Genomic DNA, 27732 nt, shown 5'->3' on the forward strand with positions numbered 1-27732 from the left:
AAGGAAACACATACTTTAGGTGAGAACATAATTTGTCTTACTGCCTCTATGCCTGGAGGCTGGATCATCACTGAGTTGGCACTTGAGTGGGCAGCAGGATAGTGCTGCTCAGAGATCTGTCTGTGAGCCTTGGCAAAAAGAGTTGCAAGAGAACTGGAGATCAATGAGATTTGCTCTGTGGATTTGAGACAGTGGTGGATGTCACAGAAAAGCAGCCTGGAAATGGTTGTAACTTGGCTGGATGTGCAGAAGAGATTTGAGTGGGCTTCACACTTTTGATCTGTCTAGAGGGCAATCCAGTGGCAATACAACTTGTATAAACATATCGCAAAAGCTTTTAGCACAAGTTCTTCACTGCTGCCAGCATAGCTGGGGCAGCCTGAGCTCTACATGGCCAGAAGGGACTCCAGGCCTAACACTGGAACCTCCCTGTCCCTGCAGCTCTACTAGATGGAGATAAGCTAGCAAGTGTAAAGCTGCCTCAGGAATACCAATAGCAACTCTACTTCACACCTGGATTTCAGGAAGTTCCAGATACAGTTTGCAGGGAGTTATATAGTTCTTTTTAGGTTGTGTCCTAAAATAGCTATGTTCCTTAATGTGTTTTTAGTTCAAATCTAGCAAGAACTGGACATAGCGTGTGGCAGCTACAAATCTTTTTTCCAAAGCCTGCTTGTTTTATTACTTTTCACAATAATAAAGAATTTACTTGCCTCAATTTTCCTATATTTAAATGGTCACTTTGGTTATTCAGGTAATAATTAAATAATTTTAAGAACTCTTTTGTTCACTACTATTTTATTTCAAAAATAAAAAGCCTGTTCTTTCTTTTTTTACCCAAGAAGAGATCTTAATCAATTTCAGCTGTGTTTACATACTTCTTGTCAGGATTAATTCTAGATTACAAGATAAATGAGCAACGACTTTGAACTCCACAAGGCATTTATTTCAACACACTGGACTATTCTTATCATACTTTAAAAATCTTGAAAATCTAAACAAAACTGTACAGCCCCCTCTTGTTTATCCCAAATCAGTTCAAATGTAATGTAACCAAATGCCCATGCAATGTTACGCAGCAGGATGCACTGGTGAGTTCTGAGATGTTGCAGATCAGCAGTAAGAATACAAAAGGCACTGCATTGAGAAACTCATACTGCTAGCATCTCCTGAAACATATATATTTGCAAATTTTGGCCTATTTGGAATAGTGAAAATAAACAGTTTCCGTAACAGGACAGAAGATAATATGCAGTACACCTTGCTTTTTAACACAATGTCAGGAATTAAGCCCCTTGCTTTAGAGTTTGACAATTTCTTTCATTATGTTATCACAGATTACTTTTAAACATACTACAGAAACCTTACTTTCTGCATATCTTTGGAGTAGCACAGAATTTCTTCCCTGTGAGGACATGATGTCATTTCAACCCACCACTCTATCATGTCAGATAAATTTTAGAATTAATATGGGAAAGATAAACTTTCATTTATTGCTGCTTGAGTGGTTATATCCAGCTACACCTTACTTTCAGGTGCAACTGGTTTATTGATTTGCCTGGCTCTAGCCTTCCTCCATGAAACTGTTTCTCTTTACATCTTTTCCAGGTGGGTACTTTTGATCTTCATAAAATAATACTTTATGAAACATTCTGCTACTTTTGAGGGAAGCAGCTGCATTAAAAATATTTGTTTTTCTTAGAAGACCTTCATGAAATTATTTCCATGAAAGGATTGATGTTTTAATTAAAGAAATGGAAATTATTAATTGTGCAGCCAAAAAAATTGATCTTACTAGTTGAATTGAAGCAAACTAATTTCACAATGTGAAATTAATTCCTGTCTCATTACCTCAAAAATGAAATGGGCTTCAGGATGTCTGCTACATCCTAGTTCTTGTAAGGTCAAAACTATCAACTTTTGTTCTCCTGTTTTAAAGCTGATAGTTCATAAGCATTTAAAAACACAACTTGGAAACAGAACTCAATTCTGACAAGTCAGAGAAAAAGAGTTAAGCCTGGACGTTCATTTCTAACATTTTTATTTTGAAACAAGAACAGGGAAAAGGAACTAAATTTGTATGAAGTTCCATCAGAGACAATGAACTTGCCTTAAGTTTTAATATAATCTATTCTAAGGTATTTGACTTTTTGTCCATGAAACACAGGCAAAAACTCTTCACAAATATCCTGATCAAGTGCATCACACCTCAACAGGGAGCTTGCCCTACATTACTTCCTTTCATAGCTGCAAACATATGCCCACCTCTCATTTACATTCATGACCTCCCTAGCAAGCCATGGAAACTCAAAAAAGTAGTAGAGAAGTGCAGTCATAGGTATGAATAAATGGCTGTAATGTTAAAGATATGGTTGTTTCCAGCACCAGTTTTTGCTGTCTGTGTTACTCCTGAAAATTGTTGATGAGTGCATTCACCCTGAAAATTACTTCTCCCTGGAAGGCTTGGAGGGGAGATGGTTGAGCTTATCTTTTTCTCACATTGCTAGGTGTCAAAGAGTCTGGGTTTTTTTCAGGTCACTGGAAATAGCAGAATGGGGACTTTTAGTAAATAATAACCTAGATCTCTTCAGGTAATAGTTGGGGAAACCTCAGGCTTAAAATTCAAGCAGTATAATAATGGCCAGGTCTCTGTCCTACTCTTCAGTCTGAATTCTTACGACCTTGAAAAATTTGCTTTGCTTCCCCCTGCACTTATAGGTAAGAAGTTGAGGCAAATGAATATGTGAGGCAGAGACAGGCAAGATATGAGCATCTTCAGCTGACAAGTAACAGGCAGGTGTACTGAGGCCTGCATCTGACAGAGGTCTTCATCTGGAGGCTACTCCTACTGCCACACACTTAAGAATGAAATCTCACAGCTAGAAAGGGACTTGTGAAAATGTATCATCTTCCTGCACCTGGAAACAACTCCATTAGCTGCTTTCAAGGAATGAACTGTCAATCATTTGTCAGCAGGCTGAACCTGGAGAAGAATCTGCTAGCAGAGCTTTTTTCACTACAGGGAAAAAAAAAAAGTCAAGAAAAGTACTTTCCCAGAAGTGAAAGAAACAGAAATTTCCTGTGCCACTAAACATTGTGTTCTTGTTTATGTGTCTGAAGGAAATGGGGAAGTTGCCCCAATGTACCTAAAAAAATTTGTGGGTGACAGACATATTTCTTTTCAGTATTTGACTTTTAGTCTCTTAATCTTCATTCTAGAGAGCTGTGTGTACCCTGGCTAATAAGCTTACAGTTAGGGGATACAGCACCTAATTTCTCCTTGCTGATCAAGGCTGGATAAAGCGAAGAGGTCCACTGTAAGCCAGGGAGTTTTATAAGCACAATGATAACAGCCATCAAGGAGTGGTGCCAGCTGTTCATCTTGTATACTCTAACCATTTTACCTTCAACCTGCATTTCAAAGCAGAGGGTGAAATAATTCTGCCCTTTCAACTCTTAAGCAGATAACATTTTCCTGTTCACAATACCACAAGGCTCAGAGATAGCAGAGTGCAGGAAGGGACAAAAATCCTATTCATAAACCTGGCTTAGTACAGGAAAGGACAATGCACTTTGTTCACTCAATGACTTTATACTGATACACTATAAAAAACCTTCCTAAGGTGATTGAGCTGTCTTAGCTACTTGGCAATGCAAGATCTTTCCAATATGTCTTCAACTACTAACCCTTCCTTGCATCTTGAACTAACTACTTCAGCATGTTTTGATATCTTCAGAGTTCCCCAAAGGCTAGGAACCATTCTATAATGGTTTGGGTTGGAAAGGACCTTAAAATCATCTTGTTTCAACCCCATCTGTCAGGGGCTGAGACACACATCACTAGACCAGGGCTCAGAGCCCCATCCAACCTGGCCTTGAACACTATCAGAGATGGGGCCTCCACAGCTTCTCTGGGTAACCTGTTCCAGTGCCTCACCAGCCTCACAGCAAAGAGTTTCTTCCAGCTGTCTAATCTAAATCTACTCTCTTTCAGCTTGAGATCATTCCCCCTTGTTCTGTCACTACATACTCTTGAAAAAGTCTCTCTCTATGTTTCTTATTTACCCCCTTCAGGTACTGGAAGGGCACAACTAGGTCATCCCAAAGTCTTCTCTTTTGGAGCTAAACAATCCCAGTTCTCTCTGCCTTGTCTTGTAGGCACTTCATCCCTCTAATGAGCTTGGTGTCCCTCCTCTGGACTTGCTCCAACAGATCCATGTCCTCTCTGGGGACCCCAGAGCTGGACACAGCACTCCAGGTGGGTCTCATCAGAGTGGACGAGAAGGGGGCAATCACATCCTCGGCTTCCTGCCCATTCTGCTTTTGATGCAGCCCAGGATGTGAAAGGATATCCAAAAGGAAGTTCAGGATAGGAAAGAGGTAGTCAAGTCATAAAATCTAAAACTGTTACTATTTTTTCACTTCTTTTCTGCCAGCCCTTAAGAGCAGAATTTTTCAGGAAGCCTGTGTGCTTACAAAGGCACTCCACTGTCTGTGATCACACAGCTCTTGTCAGCTGTGAGCTTCCATGCTATGGCAATACAGGTGTAGGATACCAGCATTTCTGACTGAAGAACTTTTAAAAGTTTTTCATTTTCTGCACTATGCAAGTCTTTTCAGCATTATAAAATGAGAGCAATACACTTACAAAACCCCAGCATGCTCACAAGCAGCTTGGCTGGCTCCTATAGATGCTCGGAGAACTATGAGAGAAGTGCTAGTTGAAGAAATACCTTAAAAACAACACTTAAGCCAAGAAAGAGCTGAAAAAGAGGGAAAAACCTTAGGACTGGCCAACACAAAATACATTAATATATGGTAGCACAGTATAAATACCAACAATTCCTTGGTTTTCTAACTAAACAGATACTAATAGACACAAGCAAAGTACACTAATATGGTAACTGGATTATGATATTATCAGTTTTTTGTGGTGCTGTGGTTTTTTTAAGTGTTAGAATGCAGACAGCTTAAATCATCATATCTGAGAGAGGGAAGCCACAAAGAAAGGTGCTGCAAGGATATGACAGATGAAGGTATCAGCAAGGATTCCACTCAAAATGGAGTTATGGTCAACCAGACTCATAGGACAAAGTGGTCCCAGGAGTTCCATAAAAATAGGCATTTCTGGTACAATATATAGTGAGAATCAACACTCCAATTCATTGTTGGCAGTTGGTCTCACACAAGACCCCAGGCTTTGGAATCTCCATTTCCTAATTGCATATGATGAAACTGTTTTGCATACATTATTCCCACTTCTCACTTCTAAAGAAATGTTTCCACATATTTCTCGTCCAAATTAATCCTGTATTTAGAACTTTATTTTTCAATGATCATTTCCTTCTCCTCCCCTTTGCTTGACTAAGTCACCCAGCCCTTCCTCTAGCTTTCTCCCTTGGGGTGGCATCCAGGCTCCCTCATTTCCTTCATGACCAAGCGGAAACTTTTGTGTTGAAGGGTGGAGGAAAGATAAAGGAAGGAGAAAGGAAGAGACCAGGATTGATTGGTGTGCTGTGCATAAACCTTGTGCTCTTCATATGACACCATGAGAACTCGATGTGTTTCAGAGTGAAATCTTGTCACTGTTTCTCACACTGAATAACCCTCTATTCCTAACTCCAATGGAATGAAGAACAAAGAGGCTTGGACCTGCAAGTCCAGATCTAGCAGGTAGTACTGCTGTGTGCTACTCTAGAGGTAGTACTGCTGTGTCCAGGGAAGTGAATTTTGTGTCCTTATGTCCCTTAGTCTGCTTGGAAGCTACGGCATCACTGGCTGATGACCCCCTTCTAGCCTAGATGATATGTGTAACATTTAAACACATTGCCAACATTAATGGGGAAACTCACATGTTGACAAACTTATACCCCTGCTAAATGAGCTACCTAGTATTTAATATGTTCCATAACCCTAGAAATCATTTAGCCATTGCATACAGATTACAGAGTCTAACTAAATGGTTGAAACCACATCTGCCTGCTACAAAATTTGATTCATTTATATGTACCTAGCAATGATTCTGATCAAAATGTTAGCAGGTCCAAAACAAGTGTTACCAAAAAATTTTCTCTAAATTTCAGTCAAAAGCAGGTAGATATTATTTCATAATTACAAAAAAATTAAAATTGAGGCAAGTATAAAAATATGTTTGTGAACAATTGACATGAAAAATATTTACAATTCTAAGCACTATATCATCAATTATATGCAGGTTCACAGCACTTAGACTGCCTGTTGGAAAACTTTGGATTTGTAGCTGTGATTTTTCACAGCAACTTTTGGCATTATTTTGGAAATCTGGATGCCAAAATTTACTGCCACAAACCTTCACATAAATTAGTATGTGGATGAATGACATTAAACATCTGTTTTGAAGACTTATTTTTGTTACATTTTAAAGTATATGTAACAACTGGACTAAAAAAAAAAAAAAAAGAAAACACCAGAAAACCTAATGAGTAGAGAACAATTCTTGGCATGTGAAAACCAGTAGGAGAGATCAAATATGTGGAGCATCTTTGCTTAAAACTTAGCTGAGGTTTGTTCAATTCCTACCCCTGAATTAAGGTTTTGCTTAGAAAAGGCTGTTCTGAGTCACTGTGCCCATCTAGTGGGTAATGAATTGGAGAAGAAATGTACTGCAAATGCCTCAGCACATCCCTTCAGCTGCAAAACTGAACTAGCTGGAAAAGCTCAGGTAGGTTATGATGATGGTGTCCATTGACATCTCCAAGTGGGATAAGTAATGGAATTGCAAAACTGCAGGTGCCACACCTGGTATTTCCAGCATAGCCCATAGAAAGACAGACTGCACATCTGAGTTGCGGCACTCATCCTTCCAACATGCCTAGAGGATGGTGATCTGTTAAGTACAGAAAAAAAGTACAAGGCTTAGAGAAAATTAGAAGAATTATTCTGCCAGTGAAGTAAGTGGGGGAAAGTTGTCATTATCCCTGTCTGGAATCTGGGATGTTGCGGTTAATATCCCTGTTCTCGTCAATAGTTCAGTGAATTTCCCAGTGGCGGCAGCAGTCATGACTTCAGTTTTATATTCCACACTCTAGAAACGCATTTGGACTTTGGCTCAACACTGACTCAGTGGGCAAGGTGCCGCTGACTGAATCACAAATACCACTTCCTGCGGGACTCCTGCTGCCTGTAGTATTTCCAAGGACTGCTTGGCTGGTTGGCTGAAAATCAGCCTCACAACTTAAGACAATAACATCTCAAACACACAGAGTTTGTGTAACATTTGTTCAAAATGCACTATTCCATCCCATAGTCTTTGAATGAGGTTATTCAAATGCAGTAACATTTTGTAAGTGTTATACAATATTTTTTTCTTAGGAAGATAAAATAAGGAGTTTATTTCAAAAGAAATCATGTCTATCTTTATGTTTCTTTTGCTTTATGTCCTTCTTCAATGGCATGGTGAAGCATTTTCTTACAGATAGAATGAATAACAATTCATAAGAATGGACATCTTATTGATTAGGATAATTTTTTCTTATCAAGGAAGTAATGATAGCTCAAACTTTCTGAGAGTCAGAGTTCCATATCTTTGGCTGAACAACACTTTTAGAAAGAGAAAAAACCAAAATAAGCAACTCTTAGGTCACTGTAATATTACAAATCTTTAAAACAAATAAATTACTAGTGGGAAAATTTTACATGGTACTATAATCAGAAATTGCAGAAATCAGTTCATAAATTCATTGCGAAGTCTCTGGTCAACACGGCTGATAAATATACTTGCCCTTATGATATCCAAACGGAAGACAGCAGTCTCTTCCTCTTGGTGATAAACTGCTGGCTACAAGTAGCCAAATGATTAATTCCTAGTGAGGATCAGTGAGTTTATCATGAGGTCATGCCTGCGTGCCAGTCCAAACCACCTCAGCTGTGCATGGGACAGCAGAGCTGTTTCTGCAACCCTGCCAAGCCTAGGCACTCTTCTACAGTTTTGTGACACTCCTGCTATGATTTCCACTAGCAAAAGTTTTGGCAAGTTGTGCTTAGATGTTTGTCAAGTCCTAGGAATATGCATGAAATCAGGCTGATTAAGTAAGTAATAGACCCTTCTGTTTAGATTTCTCATTGTTAGCCCAGCTCTAAGCTCTCCCTTGAGAGCTTATTTAAAATATATCTGACTTGTTGCATGTCTGCCAAAGTAGCCAGTATTTCACATCTTCTTTAATGGGCAGTAAGTCACTTTTCCTTCTGAAAGATATTACTACTCTCAAGCCTCAATTAACTACTAGATTTCTGAAGAAGCTTGTCTGAAAGGAGAGTAGTGGAATGAGAAGGCAACTGTATAATAACATTCATAACCATGAATGCGAAAACATTCCAATTTCTCTGAGATTTAGTGACAGGAATTAGGACATTACTTTTGCCAGTAGAGTAACAGCACTGACACCCTATTCTGTACCTGAATGACATAAGAACCACTGTCAAACTCAAAAATTCAAATCGGAAATTCTAAGGTGTCATATGTGCCAGGCACTTTTGAATTTAATATAATTTCAGCTTATACAGGCAGCCCAAATAGATCACAGCATGCCTAATATACCTGTACATCTGAAACTGCAGCTTCTAAGTATTTACTGTGGAATTTCCCATAGCCATAATCTAACATTGTGCTGCAAATAATTGCCCTGCTGTGAAATACAGGTTTCAGTAGAGATGAAACGACAATCATACTTTACAAGAACGCAGGAGTTCACTGTTTCCTTCAGTCATTCATAGGATCTGCCATTTCAGGGCTTTGAAATAAGAGTAACAGATAAAGACACACTCCTATTGTTAATCACCTGTTTAAAAGCAGTGCTTATAAATATTTTTTTATCAATAGCTAAAAAGAAAACACAATGTTGACTTCCAGCTGCTCAGATTTTTGCTCCCTTCTTTTTCTAGAAAGACTTTAAAAGAAGTGTTTCCATTGTTTCAGAAGGTAATTTTCATGCCAGGATTCAGAAAACTACCTGTCAAATCAAAGGTTTCTCAGCACTCCTGATGAGTCACAGCTCCTGGGCTCTGCTGGCTCTAATAGCACTGGTCCAATGAACATCTGAAAAAATTGTCTCCTAAATGAGTCGCACCAGATGTTTAGGTATCTACTCTTATTTTCACTCAATGAAATTGCTGTAAATGTCCATGTCATTTGTTAACAACCAAAGCATAGCTTATACTATTTCTCTTGCCTTTTGAATTGTCAATACTATATACATATGTAGTAGAGCTTATACTTTTATTCTAAGAGTTTAATAGGGTTTTTTTGAAGATGCTAAATGTAAAGTTTGCCATTGCCTAGCCTGAAGTTACTTACACAAACTGTTTCAATTTTTAGTACTTGATATATGCTTGCACAGGCTTGAATGTCACATGCTCAGACTGTGGTTTTCTTACGTTCCTTAAATGATTGTGTCTTTCCTCTTTAGTGTTTTGGCTTTGGTTTTTTTGGTTTTATTTTTTTTTTAGGAATCAGTCTCGCAGCTAGAGAGAAAATGTCATACATGCCTATAGAAGTCAATGCACAGAAACACAGAGGTCCAAGTGTGCCAAATTATCTTGCTCCAGAACTGACAGCTGTGAAACTGTAACTGGGCAGCACTGGAAGTTTAATGAACCTCACTTTGAGGAATGATCTCATGTTAATGTGTTAACATGCTTTGGGGTCAAAGGAAACACCTCTGCCTGGCACTGAATACTATTGTGGAATCATCTACTAATATATCACCATACTGTGAAAGACAAGATAAATGCCTTTTTCATTATGAATCACATAGGGGGAAGAATGAAAGGCAGAGGAATAGCAATTAATCACCTAAAACTATTTGAAGCAAGTGACCTAGTAGCCTACATTACCTTTATTGGAATTTAGTGAAAATCATCACTAATACCAGCTTAATTTCTGTATGTATCCAACTTAGGAATCGAAGCACTTAAAAAAAAGTTGCGTGACCTGGTTCAGAATGCCTAGAGTAGGTATTTGATGTCCTTATGTCCCATGATAGCATCCCCTAAAAACATTAAACAGGTCCTCTGGTATATTTGTAGAATCATTGCATTCAGTGCCTGCACCTTCTCAAGGCATATGAAATGATCTTCTCAGAGCAGGAGTTTGACAAAAGAGCAGGCAGTAGCAGTACTGACTTTTTGCACTTACCCTGAAAGGAAAGATTTGGATTCCAGGCTCTTGTCAGTCTAAGGCATGGATTTCTAGCTTTTGTGAAAAGGGTTGTCTAGGGCAAGAGACAATCTCCACCTTTTTCTGATGAGACCGACCCTGCAGAGAGAGAAACATATCTGAGGCCCAAGAGACACTTGAATAACCACGTAGCCTTCAGGAGAAGCTGTTCCATTGGAACATATGTTCTATAGTGGGCTTTTTCCATAATTTGGTGGATACAAGAAAACAGTAAAGAGTTATTACAGGCCAAATGCTGACCCCTGTTAGAGTAGTATAAAGATGCTATGGAGCAATTGAGCTTATAAACATGTGTTTCAGAAGAGAGTTCACATCTCTGGTTTAGTAGGTATTTTGGACCTATTCCATTGAAATGAACAGAAAATGAGCATCTACCTAAGCTATTTTTATTTTAAATAATATTCAGTGCAGCTCAAGGTGAATTTAAGTAATATTCAGTACAGCATAATACAGTAGCCTAGGATTTGTCCTGACATTCCTTACACCCACTGAGTAATGCTTATTCATAGAAGTAGTTCCATATAATGAATTGTATTACACAGACTGTGTTAGAAATTTCCATTTATCTCAGGGGGTTTCACATGGGCTACAAAAGCTTTCCTATTGGATGGCAACATGAATGTTCATCACCAGGTGCCATGAGGGAAAATCCAGTTCTTTCCTACACTAAGTCTTACCTTAACAATATCCCACTGCATACTTGCAACTCCTTCACATGGTGATCTCCTTAGAGCTTACCAAATACAAACTTAACGGTGGAGTTTCTCCTCCAACTCCAGTTTAGGCTTCCTCCAATCTTGTTCTGCCCTTTACATGGAATTCAAACTATTCTCACAGAACTGCTCAGAGGCAGAGTTCTGTCCTTGTTTTTCTGAGCTTGGGAAGCTTCCTTTACACATCACTGGCCACATTCCTCAATTCTCTTCTTCACTGAATCTCTCCATACTCTTCTAACACAACATTTTTTACTTTGAAATGGCTCTCTTCTGGTTTTCTTTTTTCACTTGGAAACACAAACTAATTTGCCATCTCCATGTGGGTGATGTTAATATCTACTGTGAACTTTCTGTAAACTCTGTCAAAGACTAAATTCAAACATCTCTCTGGTATTACCTTTTCATAAGACCTTTCATAAGATCTAACTCAGTTATGACAGAGCTCCATCTTTCTTAGTCCTTTTGGGTCCAAAACAACCATCTTCTATTTCCTTTGGCTGTCATTTGAAAGGAATGTAACTTTTCTGCTTGACAGAAACCTTGAAAATTGCAATTATGTTTCTCTTGTCTGCACACAGACAAGCTCCTGAAAAGGCATCTCTTTGATCAAGTCATTCTGTATCTTATGCCTGTTTTTCACTGAGTCAACCATACATAATTTGTTTTCACTCTCAGAGCACTTCATGGCCCATGCCCTCTAGGCCTATCCTCTCACACTCATTCTTTGGATGCTAAGTCCTCCTGAATAATTCATGTGGCCAACCTACATTGTCCACATAGTAATTTTTCTGATATTATGTCCATGGATAAGCATCTTTCCACTTTTTGCAGCAGTGCCCTTGTCCTTGCAAGTGACATTTAACACTGCCTCTTCCCCCATCTCCCCACTTCCCTTCCTATCTTTCTGATCATGACTACAGCAGTACCAGCTTGCAGCCCAAGATGCTGAGCCTCACAGCAGATTTATTAGCATGGAGTGTGCTCTCCACCTTGCCTTAATCTCCCCTCTAAATGATGGTCTTCCTCACTGCTTGGTCCATAGAAAGAAGCGAGCATACTCCTGACACCTCTTGGGGAACAATGGGAAGACAAACTCCAAAAACTCCACATGATGGAGACTTTGTTGTATCTCAAGACAATTTTTATCAAAACCACATATGTTTCAGAAGAAAGAAAACATTGTCATTTCCAACCGTTCTAACCAAAATCACAGAATGGCATAAGTAGTAGCAAGTAAGGCCAAGAAAAAGCCTTGGAGACAGAAGGGAGAAGCAGAAAGTAAGTATTTCTGTTCTCTGGCAGGAATACTCCTGCTGGAACTGATGATAGGTCACTCTATGCCAGAACCTCCCTCTGGAAGAGTTTGCACAAAGAAGAAAAAAGGCCTATTTTGCAAACAAAACATATTTTTTAAAGTTTTGCTTTTCTGTCGGGCTTATGATATATGAGAAGGCTCTGCAGTCTCTCTTTTACTTCATTTTTTGGGTTTTTTTTTTGGTCTACCTTGTTTGCCCATAAAATCTGCAACTGCTATAGACAGGATAAGAGGAATAAGCACAACTTTCTTTACAGATGTATTTACTTAAAGCTTATAAACTTGAAACAACAATCAGCAAACAAAGATTAGGGAAAATAGTACATTGTCCATAGTAGAAATAAGTTACAGGAAGGGAACTAAAAAAAAGGAAGAATGCAGCCAAAACATCCACAGGAGTGGTGGTGGGAGGAAGATAAGCGCTATTATTAGAGCACACGATATACACACTATTATTACCAAGAGTACCCAAGTTAAATCTGTTTCTCCTTTCTTTTCAGCACAGTTTCTTTATGAGCTTATGCAGGAAGAATGCAGTTATTCAACAGCACCCAGGAAGCAGCTTCTTTTTTCTCCCTAAAACTCTTTATCCCCTGATCCCCTGAATTGTTCAATAGCTGTTCACGTGCAAATCTATAGAGACAGCCTGACACACTGGGCAGAACTGCTTTATGGGCTCTCTACCAATTTTTTGCATTTAGTGACCTTTTCCTTCAACTATAAATTCACAGAGCTGCCATCATTTTCCCTCCAGAGCTTCTTCAGAACAGTCCACTACTAATGTCATTAATGTCAAGACATAAGAAATATTCTTCCTCTATCTTGTATTTATTTAGATAATTAATGCTTTAGAGGGAGTGGAATCCTAAATGATCCTCCCAGGCAGCCTTTCACAGAGATGAACAGTGCAGTTTTCTCTCTGGGGCTGTACTGCATAGGGGGTTTAGGGTATGCTGCTTCCTTGGATACGCCATCACTGGGACACAGCTTGCAGAAGTCAATCCCCAGAATCTGCTTTCTTCCAAGTTTTTGGCAAATCTTTTTTCTCCAGAAATATGCTAACTGGCATGCTTTCAGTTTTTTGGGTTTCCTGTGGAATGTGCATCTGATTGACTGATGCACTGCAGAAAAAATAGTCCAAAATCAGTTCTTTCTGTAAATTTCCAATGTTGGATTTCAATGTGCTATTCCAGACCAGTAAATGGTTGGATAGAAAAAGGATTCCTTTGAAAATATAAGATCACCAAAGGAAGCACAACTGAATCCCTAAAAACCCCTGTTGTTTTCTGCCTTCTACTTTCAGACTCAGAAATCTTTTTTATGTTTTCCCCAGTGCTATCAGCACTTTGATTTCAACTAAAAACAGGCCTAGACCTATACACAAACGTGATTTTCAAGTATTTATGATCTGGATGCAAGATCTGTAGCTCAACTAATATTTAAATTTTAGATATTAGCTGCCCCAAATGAGCAATTTGATCAAATATCAGAGAGATTGCTGATTTTCATAATCAATGAATTTTCATAACTGCTAAATGAGATACAAAGCATAGTTTAAAAGCAGGTGCATATCAAGCTGATGAAGAAATCCTCAGATGTGATCATCGCTGTTCTGAAAAACACCCGTATCCGGACAGCTCACTGAAACAACAAATCATTGTATACAGCAAGAAGAGCACTCGTGGGGCAGCTGCTCCCTGGCCTGAATGCGAGGCTGGTGGCCGGGACTGCACAGGCGCTCAAGGTGACACTGCCTCAGGCCAGAGATAAAGCCTGGCTGCTCCCTCTGCCTGCAAAGCCACAGGCAGCGCTCACAGGCATCCCAGAGAGCCCAGTGGCCCCCAAGTGAGAATGCTCTGCTACTTCTGCACACTCGGATAACAGAGATAAGAGGAAAAGCAGTAGGCAGCAAGGAAAAGGAAAGAAAAATTAAATAAAGAAACCTGAGTAGCTGAATTGTACCTAAAGGAAATGATATCACCACTTGCTTCAGATTCCAACCACAAACAACTGACAAGTAATCAAGAGTCATTAAAGTACAAGAATTTTTATGAATCACATTCAACTTAAAATCAGCTACTCTGGAAATTCCTGGGACTCATACAAACAGTAATTTGAGAAAATAAGATTAAAGAGTGAGCTGTATATTTTTAACTTTATGAATAGCGATAACATAACATTTGAAATCTAGTTGTTTACATTTCAAAATCTAATGGTTTATTCAGTAATTCCAGTTATTATCTCAAGAGCTAGAAATAAACTGATTAAAAAATTTAACTTGGATAACATCAGAGAGAGAATACAAAGTGTTTTAGTGTAAAAGTACCCATGTTTTTCAAGATGAAGACAAAATAATCTAAATCAACTTTATACTGGAAAATTTCCCTTAAACTCGTGACACACTTTCTGACTGATGTAAAATCCTTTCTACCCTAATCCCAAATTAACTGTAACCAAACACAGTTCGAGTTTGAAGCTACACTCCAATACACAAAGAAATGGTAAATATAGCTGTGTTCTGTAAATTCTATACCCATAGCTAGGGCTACTTAATTCAATGACAAACTAATTTCTTTAACAAAACTGACAACAACAAGCCATCATTGTTACAGAGATGACAAGTCACGTCAATCTTTTGTCATGACTTCTAGGTGTTTTCTTAACTTTTGTATTCTTAATCACTAAGCAAATACTCACTGTGTGGTTTAACCCTGCTCTTTCATTTGAGATGACAGAGGTTTAAGCACATATAACTGCTTTTATGCAAATTTAAACTTCTCCATTCATAATGTACCACGAGCAGAGAGGACTTGAAATTCCCGTTGCAAAGCACACATTTTACTAGTCAAAGGACTAATTTTGATGTCACTTATGCTGGATATAAACCAGAACATGCACCACATGACCATCAGACTTCAGGCAATAAAAAGCCTCAGGCCTAAATTTTCCTTTTAGAACAGCACTTCTGTAGCAGTTCTTGCTACTAATATTTACAGAGTTATTTAACTCCCTGAAAAGTTCTAGCCTTTTGGGGTTTACTGATGGACCAGCAGAGTCAATATATGGTGGATGGTATTTCTCTTGAGTTTTAATATTTTATCATCAGCTGTGAAAATGAACACTGTTACCAATAATACCTCCACCACAGCAACTTCTGCAGAACAATGCAAACCTCACAATCTCTTTCAGTACACCACCATGAGATAAAACCCCTGTATTTCTCTGAGGGTCAGTGTTCTCATCTAGCTGGAATGGAATGTTATCTTTCCTAAATTTGCTAAGTCAGGCTGGCCAACTAGTCTGAAACATTCAAGTTACTTCAACAATAAATTAAAAGAATCAGCAAGATTTTTATTTGGAACTGAAAACTGAAACATAAAATCACAGTAACCCAAGAACTGTCTGGCTGTGGCTCTGATACTACTTGTTCTTCAGGGTTAGATCCACTGCATCTGACTTCTATTTTAGAGAAGTGCTATATGACTGCAGACTCAAATCACATTAGGAGTTCATAATAGGTGTATACATTTTCTTTACTCTGTGATATAATCCAGGTGCACACAAGAGAAATATATAAAGCCCTATTATTAACAGCCCTAACTAAAAAATAAGCAAATGACTTGAGATTTTGTGAGTAGTTTTTTCTGATGTAGATGCTGTACTCCTACTAAGCAGGTAAAGTACCTTTTACAAGGTCACTCTAGCACTTCCTTTATTACCTCTTTCTTTAGAAGTCTTTCCTCCTTCCATCCTGCCTACACCTCAGCCAAATTTCGGTAAGAGATCAAAGTGATGAAACCACGCACAGGTAAAAGGAAAAGGAAATAAACTGTGGAAAGCACAATGTGGCTCTCAAAATAGAAAACTTGTTCACGAGTCTGTACAAGTGTTTCTCTCTTAAGCCTCATGACTTCTCATAATCAGTATCAACTGAGCAAGTAAGTTCCACTTCCACTGAGAGTCTTGCAGTAGGCATTTAACTTTATTCACTGTTTTTCCCAAACAACTTTGCTTTTGAGTTATAAAGACCTGCTTTCCCTCTGTCCTATCACAGTCTTGTCCTGGAGAGAAGACATGGCCTGTAACCAGGCCCTTCTAAACTCTTGAGACATGCAATGGAGAACAAATGCTGACCCTGAAGCTACCAAAAATCCCTTGGTAGCAGAACCGGTCCTGCTTCATCCCTCCCACTCCCTGAGCATGTGCATTTCCCATCTGTGCTGGCAGGTCCAGCTCTGAGGTCAGATGGAGGACACGGCAGAAGTGCCATGCTACAGATTTTCCAAGGTCTCTGCCTTAAGGCAGGGCACGTGACAAGGTTCCAAGGATTTATTTTACCTGAAACTTCAGTTCAGCTCTTGTTGTGCCAGCCATCAGCCAGCTCAGTGAATCCAGGCACTGGAAATTATCTTCTGCATCTCTGCTTCCCTAAGAGTCATTTAATGCTCATAGAGATAGTGCAGCTGTGAGGTTACTTGGAACACCAAAACAAACTTATTTTCAGTTGGCTTGGATATCTTTCTACTAAACCATATTGTCAGTTCAGTGGAGTCCAGTGCCAACTATAACTCATTTACCTATCTAGGTAGTACAAATATTTAGACCAAAGGAATTGGATAGCTTTAAAGCAGCACTGCAAACACATCAGAATTTCTGATCATAGCTGTCACAAGTCTGATTGAAAGACAGTGACACCTCAGCCCAAGTCACTTCTCCTGGGGGCCTTCTAGATGTACTTAAGAAGTACAGGATTTCAGTAAAACCTGAGTATATCACAACTGGCAGAAAAAGGGAGATTTGAATCTTGCTGTATCTTGTGTCAGAGTGAAGACAACAAAAGTTTTTGGTTCTTGGATCTGGAAAACAAGTATGAACCTGCAGGTTTTAGAGAGAAAATTAGGAACAGGGGCATCTGCAAAGCTTGGTCAAAGGTTCAGGGAGAGGATAACTGATCATACTTCTTAGGAAACAAAAATATCAAAGAGGAAACAGTTGCTCTAGGGGTTTTTCCCAGAAGGATAGTTTGAGGAAGGCTTAGAGACTCTTCCTTGGGAGCATGGAGGAGGAAGGAGAGGTGCTGCCCAGGCCTGAAGAGCCCCCCTCTTCCTGCATCCAGGCTTCTCTCTGCTCTTCCTGTTGAATCAAACTATGACCTATTTCTTCATTTATTATGTATAAGGTTGGTGTATTAAAATTAATTGGGTAAATGTTCCAGACTGCTGTTAAAATCTGGATTATTTCCCCCTCTGCAGAATTGATTCCCTAAGATAAGTTTAGCTGACAGCCACTCCTCTGAAATAAAGAGTGCCATGGGGATTTTACCCTCATACTTGCTGCCCTGTTTCTTAGAGGGTCTAATTACTTGTGATGTTGATATATCAAGTCACCACAAAATGTGAGCCACATTTCTCTCCTGAAATTCAGAAAGGCTTATTGCTTACCTATGCTGACTTATGGACTTCCAGCTTGAGCTGTTTCTCTTGACTCCGTTCCTGCCATTCAGTGAAGTGAACTCCATGTGCTTTCTGCAAACGTGAGATCTGTTCTGATCTGAGCCTGAAGATGCGAACAGAAAGAAGTAGAGCATGTAAGCAGACAGTAGCTAAATAAAGGTATGGTTATACCACAGACTTGACACAGATAGAAAATGGGGAGGGAAGAAGAAAGCTGAGCCATAGTCACACCAGTTGTTACATGGCAAACATAGAAAGATGGTCTCCTTAAGCTCTGAATTGTCAAGTTATAAAAACATTTCTCTTGAGGGAATTTCAGGTCAGCTACTTCTCTGACCTGACCTCTAAAGAAACTGCTCTTCATCAGCTACACAGCCTGTGGACACCTACCTCACCTTAGTCATCAGCACTACCTGAAGCTAGACCCTACGAATACACACACAAATATTATGTATTGGTTTGCTGTTATTCACCACATTGCTATAACATCACAGCATAATGTGAACAAAATCACATTTAACTGGGCCAGGAAAGACTATCTGTCGTACTGGGTCTGCATTCTTAGACATCTGGCACTTCAAATTTCCATCCTCATTCTCATGAAATGAGCTGCTTTGAATACTTCTTTGGGAGGCAGAAATTATAAGAAAACCATGACCACTTTCTCACGATTGCTCAGGCCCAAGGGAGCATAAGTAATTTGGAGGAGATGAGTTTAGCACCTGCTGTAAGCCCGGAGTCCTAACACATTCCAGCTGGCATGAGAACTGCACCCTGCTCACCCCGAGCTGAAGACAGCTCTCTGAAAACACACCCAGTGCTTCAAGTGCATTCTGACCCAATACTCCCTCCCAGCGGGCTGTTTTATCCACACCTGAAAGAGTTTAATCCTCTATTAGTTAAAAAATCACTTGTGCTTCTCTCATTATGGGTAGTACCATATGAATAACACACCACATTTGCATATATCTCCAGGTATGTTTCACAGTCATTTTATGTTTATTGATAATGCATACATACATACATGTTATCATTGTTATCATTCTGTCAAGTCTCCAGGCATGTTTCTAGTCATTCCTTTCATAGCTCGCACTCACATTTCTCTTTTGATTTTATAACTGTCCCTAAGGAATTGCTGACTGTCGCAGGGAGGCCAAGGAGCCCCTTCCAGAAATCCTACTCCATACAAAGCTGTTTATTCGCCCTGACCGTACTCCCTTCCTCGAAACTGAAAAGCAGCATAGAAAATTCCCCCCTTGAGTCACGCCGCAGCTCGCTGGAGCGCCGCGGGGCGGAGCGGCGGCGGCGGCCCCGCCCCGGGCCGGCCTTTATAGAGCCCGCAGCGGGCAGCGCCCCGGCAGCCGCCGCAGCTCCGCCAGCCCGGCACCGACAGCGCCGCCGGTAAGTGCCGTGCCTTTGGAACCCAGTCGGCAGCTAAAGGCACCAGCGCCGCGTCTAAATCGATCGCGATGAAACGATTACTCTTAAAATTGCATAGAAATTAAAAAAGAAAAATGCTGCTGTGGTGCAGTATCGCAGGTGTGGGGAAGGTCAGTTCTAGTTGCCACGGCATAGCAGAATTTTAAAGGGAATCAGCAGTACTGCCGCTTATGGTGTGGAGGCTGCGCCTGAGAAACTAATTATAATCGCAAAGAATAAATTACTTTCATTTCTGCCAAAAATGCTAAAAATAATTGTCATAGTAAAGTTTAAGGGAAGTATATCTGCTAACATTTCATCTGAATCTGAAAAGCATGCACAGCCAAGTTTCTGAGGCATGATTTGCTTTCTTGCATTATGACACCTGCTTACCAGCAAAGGTTGCGTCTGCATTAGCATTTTCATTTGCATTGTGTCTATTTTCCAATCTTCTCTTTACCGTGTGTTTTGGTCCACACCACTGAGTGTGTGAACGTGTGTTAGGAGTGCTCAATAATGAGCTATAAAGTACTTGCACTCCATTTCTTCCAAATGAAGTAAAACTAGAAGGTGCAATCCACATATCAGCAGGCATTCAATCTGCAGGGCCAAACTGGAATTAGTCCACTGTAGAAACCTGAAGCAGGTACAGTGTACAGCTCAGTTGTGCATCCTCTTCTACTGCATTGCTTTTATTGCTAATATAAATATAGCTATGATTCCCATGGAATCTCTTAAAAATCAAGTTTTATAGTTTTCTAGAAGTGAGAGAGCACTAAAAGAGTCAGAGCTTAAAAAAAAAAAACTCCCATGACTTCCTTTGCAATTTAAAAAGAGGGAAAAGACATATGGGACTTCATTGTGCACCCATTGTTATTACATGATAATTATTTGCTTTTGGAAAGATTGCTATACCTGCTTGGCTACAAGATCCAGCTGTATATAAGAAGTTGAGACAGACTATGTTGTAAACCTCTAACACTGAAAATAAGTGAGGCAACATCACCAGCAGACTTTCAAGAGGTAGCAGTGGTCAGAGGCTCTTGGTCAGGTGGCCAGGTTTACCTAAGTGCTGAGCAGCAACAAAATGCAGCTGATAACTACAGAGGGACTGAAAAACGGAGCTTTCCCTTTCATACCCTGAAGGTGCATGCTCAGTGCTTTCGTTGAAGGTAGAAGTGCTCAGTTCAATAGGTAAAAACAGTTGGGCAGCAGCTAAATACATCTGCCAATTTCCAACTTAGTCTGTACTGCAAAAATAGAGTATGGATTTTTCCAATTTCTCTTTCCCTGCTTCAATTACACTCTCAAAAAAAAAACTCATTTTATTGCTGCCTGTACAAAAAAAGCTTCAAAGTATAACCTCTAATTTAATATATGGAAATAATAAGCAGATATCCTGCTGCAAGTAAAAGCTTCATTCTTCATCAGTTGTGTTGTTGTGTTGTAACTGAAGACAACAGAAGCAAGAAAACTGGCACTGCAGGCTACAGCATGACACTAAATTCCTCTTTTATTTTCAGAATTAAATAATACAGATAGAAGAAGAAGAAAAAGGGAGAAGTTAACTAACAACATGAAGTTACTCATCTTCCTCACAGTAACGTTGGGTGCCCTTGTCACGGGACTAGAGTCTGTAAGTTTTAAGTATATCAAAACCTAATCTTATTTCATGGAGAAAGGCAGACCCAGCCTGCAAAGCAGGAAAAACCCTGAAGGACAGAACAAGAATCCTTTGTTGAATAAATTTTCTGGCTTTCATTTTCTGGCACAAATGTGAAGCACCAAGGTCAGCAAAATGATAGGGGCAATTGATGAATGTTGCATCTTTGCTGCACTGCTTGGTGGAGAGGGCGAAGTTTCCTTTCCCTTTTTAGGGACAACGACCATTAAGAGCTGCTTATGTTCCTACAGCATAAATAACTGCAATGTTGACCTGATGCAGTGGCACAGCTCAGTGGGGCTTTTCTGATCCTGGCATTTTTGGGGTTTTTTTCGGTGGTTTTTGTTTGCATGACATGGGATTAGTTTTTATTCCCCATTCTGCTTAGCTTAATTAGAGCTGCACTTCTCATTCATATCCAGATTCCACAGAGTAGGTTCAGCAGGTAGCTACATGCAAAAAACTAAACAGTTGAAGGTATGCAGTAGGGAAAAGATGATCAAACCACATAAAAGGAACTGCCTTCTTAAAAATCTTTTTTTTTTTTTCTTTTCCTGTAGATTTATAGCTGGAAATACTACAAACAATATAAACGCAGATCAGAACACAAGGGTAAGCATCTGCCTGTTCTATTTGAACCTAAAAATAACTTATTATCCTGTACTTGTACAAGAAGAAAGACCCTTAATGAGACTGAAACACCTAAAACTTAATTTTCAATTACATTTCATCTCCACATTCAAATGTTTTGCCTATAATCAGTGATGTCTTTGACTTACAGAATGCCCTTGTTTGAATGGAGGAACATGCATTACCTATTACCTCTTCAGTGGAATTGGTCGTTGCATATGTCCAGATGGATACACTGGGCTTCACTGTGAACTAGGTAGAGTATCTGTCTTCCTCAATGCTAACTAAATTGATTGGAAAGGTCTAAAAGATAGTCAAAGAATTCATATGAAATGCCAAGTGATGAAAGCATTATCCAGAGATATGACTGGATAGCCTTTAGCAGTTTGTACTAACAGACTAAATGAGAAGTAAGAAAATGCTGGTGTAAGAAAATCAGGATCTCTAATTTCTTTGTCCCTGCCTCCTCATTAAGGTTGCTTACCTCAACCTTACTTTTAGATTGGGGTGGAAAAAATGAACCAGTTTGTTGGTGGTCAGAAGCAGAAGAACTTATTAGACTTAATAAATTCACTTAAACTGTTAACGAATTAATATGCATGCTTTAAAGTGTAAGATACTTGATGCTCAAAGTCCATACAGAGCAAATTTAATAATAGTATCTAGTCAGTCTGGATTTTGCATCTGATTTTGAGTGTAATGCAAGAACTTTTTTCCTCATTTGAAGGATTTGTCCATGTCTGTCACAGAACAATTGTAAGCAAGAGCATGCTGCTAATAAAATATTTATTTTCTCAGACACTGACAGTACATGCTATACTGGAAATGGGGAGAGCTACAGAGGGATGGCAACAGAAGACAAATGTCTGCCATGGAACTTGCCCTCACTAATCAGGAGGGGTCGTTACCACGCTTACTCAGAGAATGCTTTGCAGCTTGGGCTGGGCAAACACAGCTACTGCAGGTAAGAAAAGCAGCACTCATCTTGTGAAAACTTTTATTATCACAGCCCCAGAAATACTTTACTGAGAAACATGTTTTTAAAAAATAACATTACAGAGCTGAATTATTGACTAGAAATATTTGGAATGTGAGTTTCTGAAGCATTATTTCCCTTGGCATATATTACAACAAAATATTTTTGTTTTTTCCAAAACACTTGGAAATTTTAAAATACTATGACTGTCTTTATGAAAAGGACACTCTTTTTATCTTTCAGAAACCCAAATGGAAGGAGCGGACCCTGGTGTTACACCAAAAAGGGATCTGCCATTCGAGAAACACTTTGCAACATAGAGAAGTGTGGTAAGTAATATTAGTTTCAACACAATTGGGGTTTTGTTTGTTTTTTTAATTTTATTTTTGATAGCAAAAGTTTGGAGTTTATTTGTAAGAACATCTGAATGAATTTTTTCTTTTCATAGGGCCTACATGTGGTCAAAGGAGCATCAGTAAGATGTTCAAGATTGTTGGTGGAAAGCAGGCAGAGATTGAGTCTCAGCCTTGGATAGCAGGCATCTTCCAAACCATAAGGGGGATGGAGCACTTCCTGTGTGGTGGCAGCCTCATCGACCCTTGCTGGGTGCTCACAGCAGCACACTGCTTCCACACTCCGTAAGTTTCCAGTTCCATGGCCTTCTTAGTTGACACGTTCTTCAACTGATTTCTTGGTGTGATGCTCCCTGACCAACCCTTTGGAATGCACCACAGTAAGAATGTTCCTTTGATTGAACAAAGCAAGAGCAGCAAAAGAAACATTAAGCCTCTGGGAGCCCACATCTAGCAGAATGAACTAGCAAGATGTGGATGGCTGGGTGGGATGCAATTTTAACAATTCAGTGTATATTGGTGCCAGGATTTCATTTTTACCTCAGCCCTTCCCTAAACGTAATAGTTGTACTGATGATGAGCTGTGTAATACATCTATGGCTGCTTTTTGTTGACTTTTCTATGGAAAGCTGATCCTTTTGGCATCCTGCAGGGGATTCTTAAGGCCAACGCCTTTCATTAGTAGCAACTAGTTAGGCATGTTTCAGAATGTCTGAGTACCTATTTAATCCCCTCAAATGGAAAATTAGGATGCTTTTCTTCAGAATATTGGATCAACTTTCAAAGCAAACTAAAGTTTACTTTTTCTTATCAGCATTAAAATAAATGTGAAAGAGACCTGGACTGGATCTCAGCTGTTGACCTTACTTTCAGAAATCAGTAGTCCTCATCAGTCTCTCTACTCTCACTCAGGTCAAGAAGACCAATAAACAAATCTGTTTACAAAGTTTTCCTTGGAAAGTCCATACTGAATGTTACTGATGATAAAGAACAAGTGTTCATGGTTGATGAGATCATCTCTCACCCTGACTTTACAGATGAAACAGGTGGCAATGAGAATGATATTGGTAAGTGTTGTCTTAATATAAGTCTTTAAAACACTGGGATAGGTGAAGGCTGCATAATTGTGGCATACATTCAAAAGAAGTGGAACCAGAGATGGAAGAAGGGGAGCAGGAACAGTCTGAAAACTAAGCCTGTGCTGACAGGTTTTGCACTTGTTAAGTTTTGGTTGTGGTGCATATCCGGTGCATTACCTGAAAAGCAGTTTCTGGAACTGTGGAAGACATGGCTTTTCCATAAGCACTGGTGGCAGCATTGCATTTCTGCCATTTTATTGTGTGTCTAAAGATCAGACTGTATGTATAGTAAAAGATGAAAAAATGCATGCACAGTAGGTTTCATCATATGGCATGGGAATGCCATATCAGCCACCTTATTAGCTGAAGATTATCCTGAATTAATTCAGACTTTCATAAAAGTCTGGGTTTCACAAGCCTGTTCCTAAAGCAACTATGTCAGAGATGGGTTTTTGCAACTTGAAGAGACCAGACTTCTCACTCTTGCTCTTGACATTTAGAACTCTACCACCCCTTCCAGATTCCTGCTGCTGCTGAAGTAAAGAAAATCCAAGAATATCTTTGTAAGCCATTCAGGATAGTGGGTACTGCCCTCTACAGCCAGTCAGGAAGTTGATCTTTTAAAACATCTAAAGATAGCTCAGGCAAAAGAGTCTTCTGCAAGAGTATCAGCCCCTATCCTTTGAGGAAGCAAGTTGGAACACTTGTCAATTTTAGTGTTGGGAAACTAATGTTGTTGTTATTAAGTAATGACTCATTCCAAAAGCAATGAGGGGAGCCGTGTGGAACCAGAACTAAATATAATTGCAGCTATTCCCATTAACTGTACCAAGTACTGCTATTGTCAGAACTCGAGGGGAAAACTTTACAAATCTAACTGTATCTTTTCTGACTTGGTTCATAGCTTTGATAAGGATAAGAACAACTTCTGGACAGTGTGCAGTAGAATCCAAGTATGTCAGAACAGTCTGCTTGCCAGAGAGGGACCTCTCATTAAAAGAAAATACACACTGTGAAATAGCTGGCTATGGAAAACAAGATTTTTGTAAGTAAATGACTTCTCTTTCTGAAGTTGGTCTTCCACAATGGTGGGAATGAGGTGATTTTTACTCCATGATCTGTGAAGTGTTAAAAAAGGATTCCTTTCCATTGTATGTATTCCATGTGCATCTCTTGAAGATGACCTTTGCTATCATCTTCTCTAGTTGTCTATGGCATTTCCTATCTGATGCTTCTCTCTCATATCAACCATACAAAGTAAGGCAAAATATAAACCACAATTTTTATTGTTCCTGATGTGATGAGGAGGAGAAGAAAAATTAAGTTGTGTAGGAGGATTAGCAAGGGATTGTGTTTGTGCAGAATTTCCATCAAAAATTTTTAAACTCTTTCCTTCTAAAAGCTAAACTTTTTATTTTGTGTTTGGACCATTTGTTTTTCTCTTTGAAACCTTTTTATGAACAGTAAAAGCAAAGGTGGAAGTAAAAACCTCAATGGAGAATTGGAATGGTTATGCTAATTTAAGTGCAGTAATTGTGTTATGGGGGGTTTCTTGCTGCTTTTTGTTTCTTGGAGAGTGAGAACAATGAATTACTTTTTGTTTTTGCAGATGACATCTTCTATGCTCAAAGACTGATGTCAGCCACTGTGAACTTAATATCACAGAGAAAATGCAAATATGAATACTATGACAATATTAGAGTTACTGACAACATGGTCTGTGCTGGGGATCCCACATGGCAGATTGATGCCTGCAAGGTAAAATTGGTTTGGTTTATTTTCTAAATAACTTGAAATACATGTACACTACTATATGGATCAGTTGGCAGCATCTTGTAACTCTACTAGTCACTAGAGTCTCTAATGTAACTAGAAATTACTATGTCAAGTGGAGTTGACCTGTTGTGTGGCCAAATATCTGGAATAAAGTTGGAATCCAGAGTTAGGTTTTACCCCCTCCAGGTCTTCCTTTGGAGGTGCAAGTGCAGTATCTTAGCTACTGTTTTTCCTCAAGACCTTATTTTCAATCTATTCAAAAAATAGCTGATAGATATCCATCAGAGCTATATAGCAACTGTTCTAATCTCAGTTTGCACATTAACTATAGCTTTGCAAGGGTAGATTAAGGGGACACTGAGCGCCTCCAGGTTCCTCAAAACTAGATTTATTTTGCTGCACCTTAATGGGCAGAGTGACTATAGGAGCCACTGAAAAGAACAAGCATCCTCAAGTGTAAGAGTGTCTTTGGACAGGGAGACACTTGATTCTGTGATGAAGAATAGGGCGTGTTGGCCTTGACCTTGTATCACTAGTCTAATATCTATGTTTATAAACTTGGGATGGGGATGGAAGGTTATTTTCCAAGGTAACTATTCTCCTGGTATCCTGACAAGGGGAACTAGAGATCTCAGCTTTAGAGACTGTTCAAGTCACAGCAGATGCCAAACCTTCTGTTCCATCTAAGCAATGTTTTCAAAGATCAAAGCTTTAGCTCATAGGTCCTCACTAGCCTGCTTAACTCTAGAAAAACAATCACAGCTTCCATCTGCAATGACCTAATATGTTCCCTTTCTGTTGTCAGGGAGATTCCGGTGGCCCCATGGTCTGTGAGCACAATGGCAGGATGATGGTTTATGGCATTGTCAGCTGGGGAGATGGCTGTGCAAAGGAAAACAAGCCTGGTGTTTACACCAGAGTTACTCAATACCTTAACTGGATTGACTCCAGCATGAATGGGTTAGCTGCCAAGAGTCGTTTTCTTCCTGAACCAAAGTGATCTGGTTTAGACAGCTGGACTGAAATGAACAAAATTTTGCCTATACTGACACCAGGACAGTGAAGACCTGAATGTCATAAGAGGCTTTCATTTTGAATGCTTGTGTGGTCAGTCACTCAGATGAGTGTTCCTGAGGCACGAGGCAGAGAGAGGGTTGATATTTTATCTTACTACACTGAGTTACTTGGAAACCACTCAGTGGGAAGCTAAAATATTTAACATTTAAATGACTATTCCCATGCATGATACTATGCATAGCAAGTTAGCTGTCTACTCAATTTATGAACCAGCATTTGCTCTGGAAATATTGATACAGTTTCAACTAACTTAACTCAAGTATTCATTTTATACATGACCTGAGTCTAAAATCTCCCCTTATTGTACTGAATAATACTAAGTCTCAAGTCCCACAAACCTAGCCTGTTAAGACCCCTACTTGAGAGGGTGATCTGACTTGGCATCAAAAAGTTGGGGGGAAAAAAAAGTAGTGGCATTACAAACTGGTAATGTATTTAACTTAAGAATTGTGCTGCAAGGTGTCGAGTTGGAAACTTGCTTCCAGGTCATGTGGGAAGGTGTCCCCTGGAAAGTCTGATTATGCAACTTCTACATCTATCTATACACCCTGGAGAAGATTTAAGGACTTGGCATTTGTCAAATGCTGCAGGCATCGAAAGTCAGAAATTTATTTCCATTCATTTAACTGATATTATATGGAAGTGATTTTTTTTTTTTTTTTCTCAGAGACTTATTCTGGGTTTATTTTTAAACTTGTCTTTGTTTTGTAGATTTGGATTATTTGCATGAGGGCTGGAACCTCAAACTTTATTTAAATTATTTTTACTGTGTTTAACTTATTGTTTGTATTATGGATGTTAACTATCAATAAAAAAACTTTCTTCTTATGTGTGTTTCTCCTCTCTGGAAAATAGAAGGGTGACTCAAAAGAGAATTGTCATTATTAAGTTGTAATCTCACTGTAATCTTCCTTCGTAAAACATAAATATTAGTGAAGAATTTGATATGCATAAGCTAAATTCTCTTTTTCCAAAATGCACATGGGTGTCTGTGAAAAGGCTACTCCAGCTGTAGCTTCATGTAGTCTGGGTACATGAACCTTGCACATTGGTGATGGAATG

The 27732-nt window shown here is 39.3% G+C and overlaps 1 protein-coding gene and 1 long non-coding RNA gene across 2 annotated transcripts in view; one reads left to right on the plus strand and one right to left on the minus strand.

Moving 5' to 3' along the window:
* The window catches only part of LOC143694818 (uncharacterized), a 70487-nt gene that overhangs the window by 35901 nt on the left and 6854 nt on the right, over positions 1 to 27732 (minus strand). The window contains exons 2-3 of the long non-coding RNA XR_013183536.1: positions 17686 to 17800; positions 10172 to 10291 (exon numbers count right to left, since the gene is read on the minus strand). This is a non-coding gene — a long non-coding RNA (uncharacterized LOC143694818). The remainder of the gene's footprint in view (positions 1 to 10171; positions 10292 to 17685; positions 17801 to 27732) is intronic.
* Positions 18998 to 27498, plus strand: PLAU (plasminogen activator, urokinase). The gene is made up of 11 exons (XM_054637442.2): positions 18998 to 19098; positions 20640 to 20752; positions 21340 to 21391; positions 21561 to 21665; positions 22208 to 22373; positions 22629 to 22714; positions 22834 to 23023; positions 23651 to 23805; positions 24722 to 24862; positions 25427 to 25575; positions 26399 to 27498. The coding sequence occupies exons 2-11, from the start codon at positions 20693 to 20695 to the stop codon at positions 26591 to 26593; spliced, it is 1299 nt and encodes a 432-aa protein (XP_054493417.1). The 5' UTR covers positions 18998 to 19098; positions 20640 to 20692; the 3' UTR covers positions 26594 to 27498.

The sequence above is a fragment of the Agelaius phoeniceus genome, chromosome 9 (assembly GCF_051311805.1).
Source record: "Agelaius phoeniceus isolate bAgePho1 chromosome 9, bAgePho1.hap1, whole genome shotgun sequence".
Taxonomy (NCBI): Eukaryota; Metazoa; Chordata; class Aves; order Passeriformes; family Icteridae; genus Agelaius; species Agelaius phoeniceus.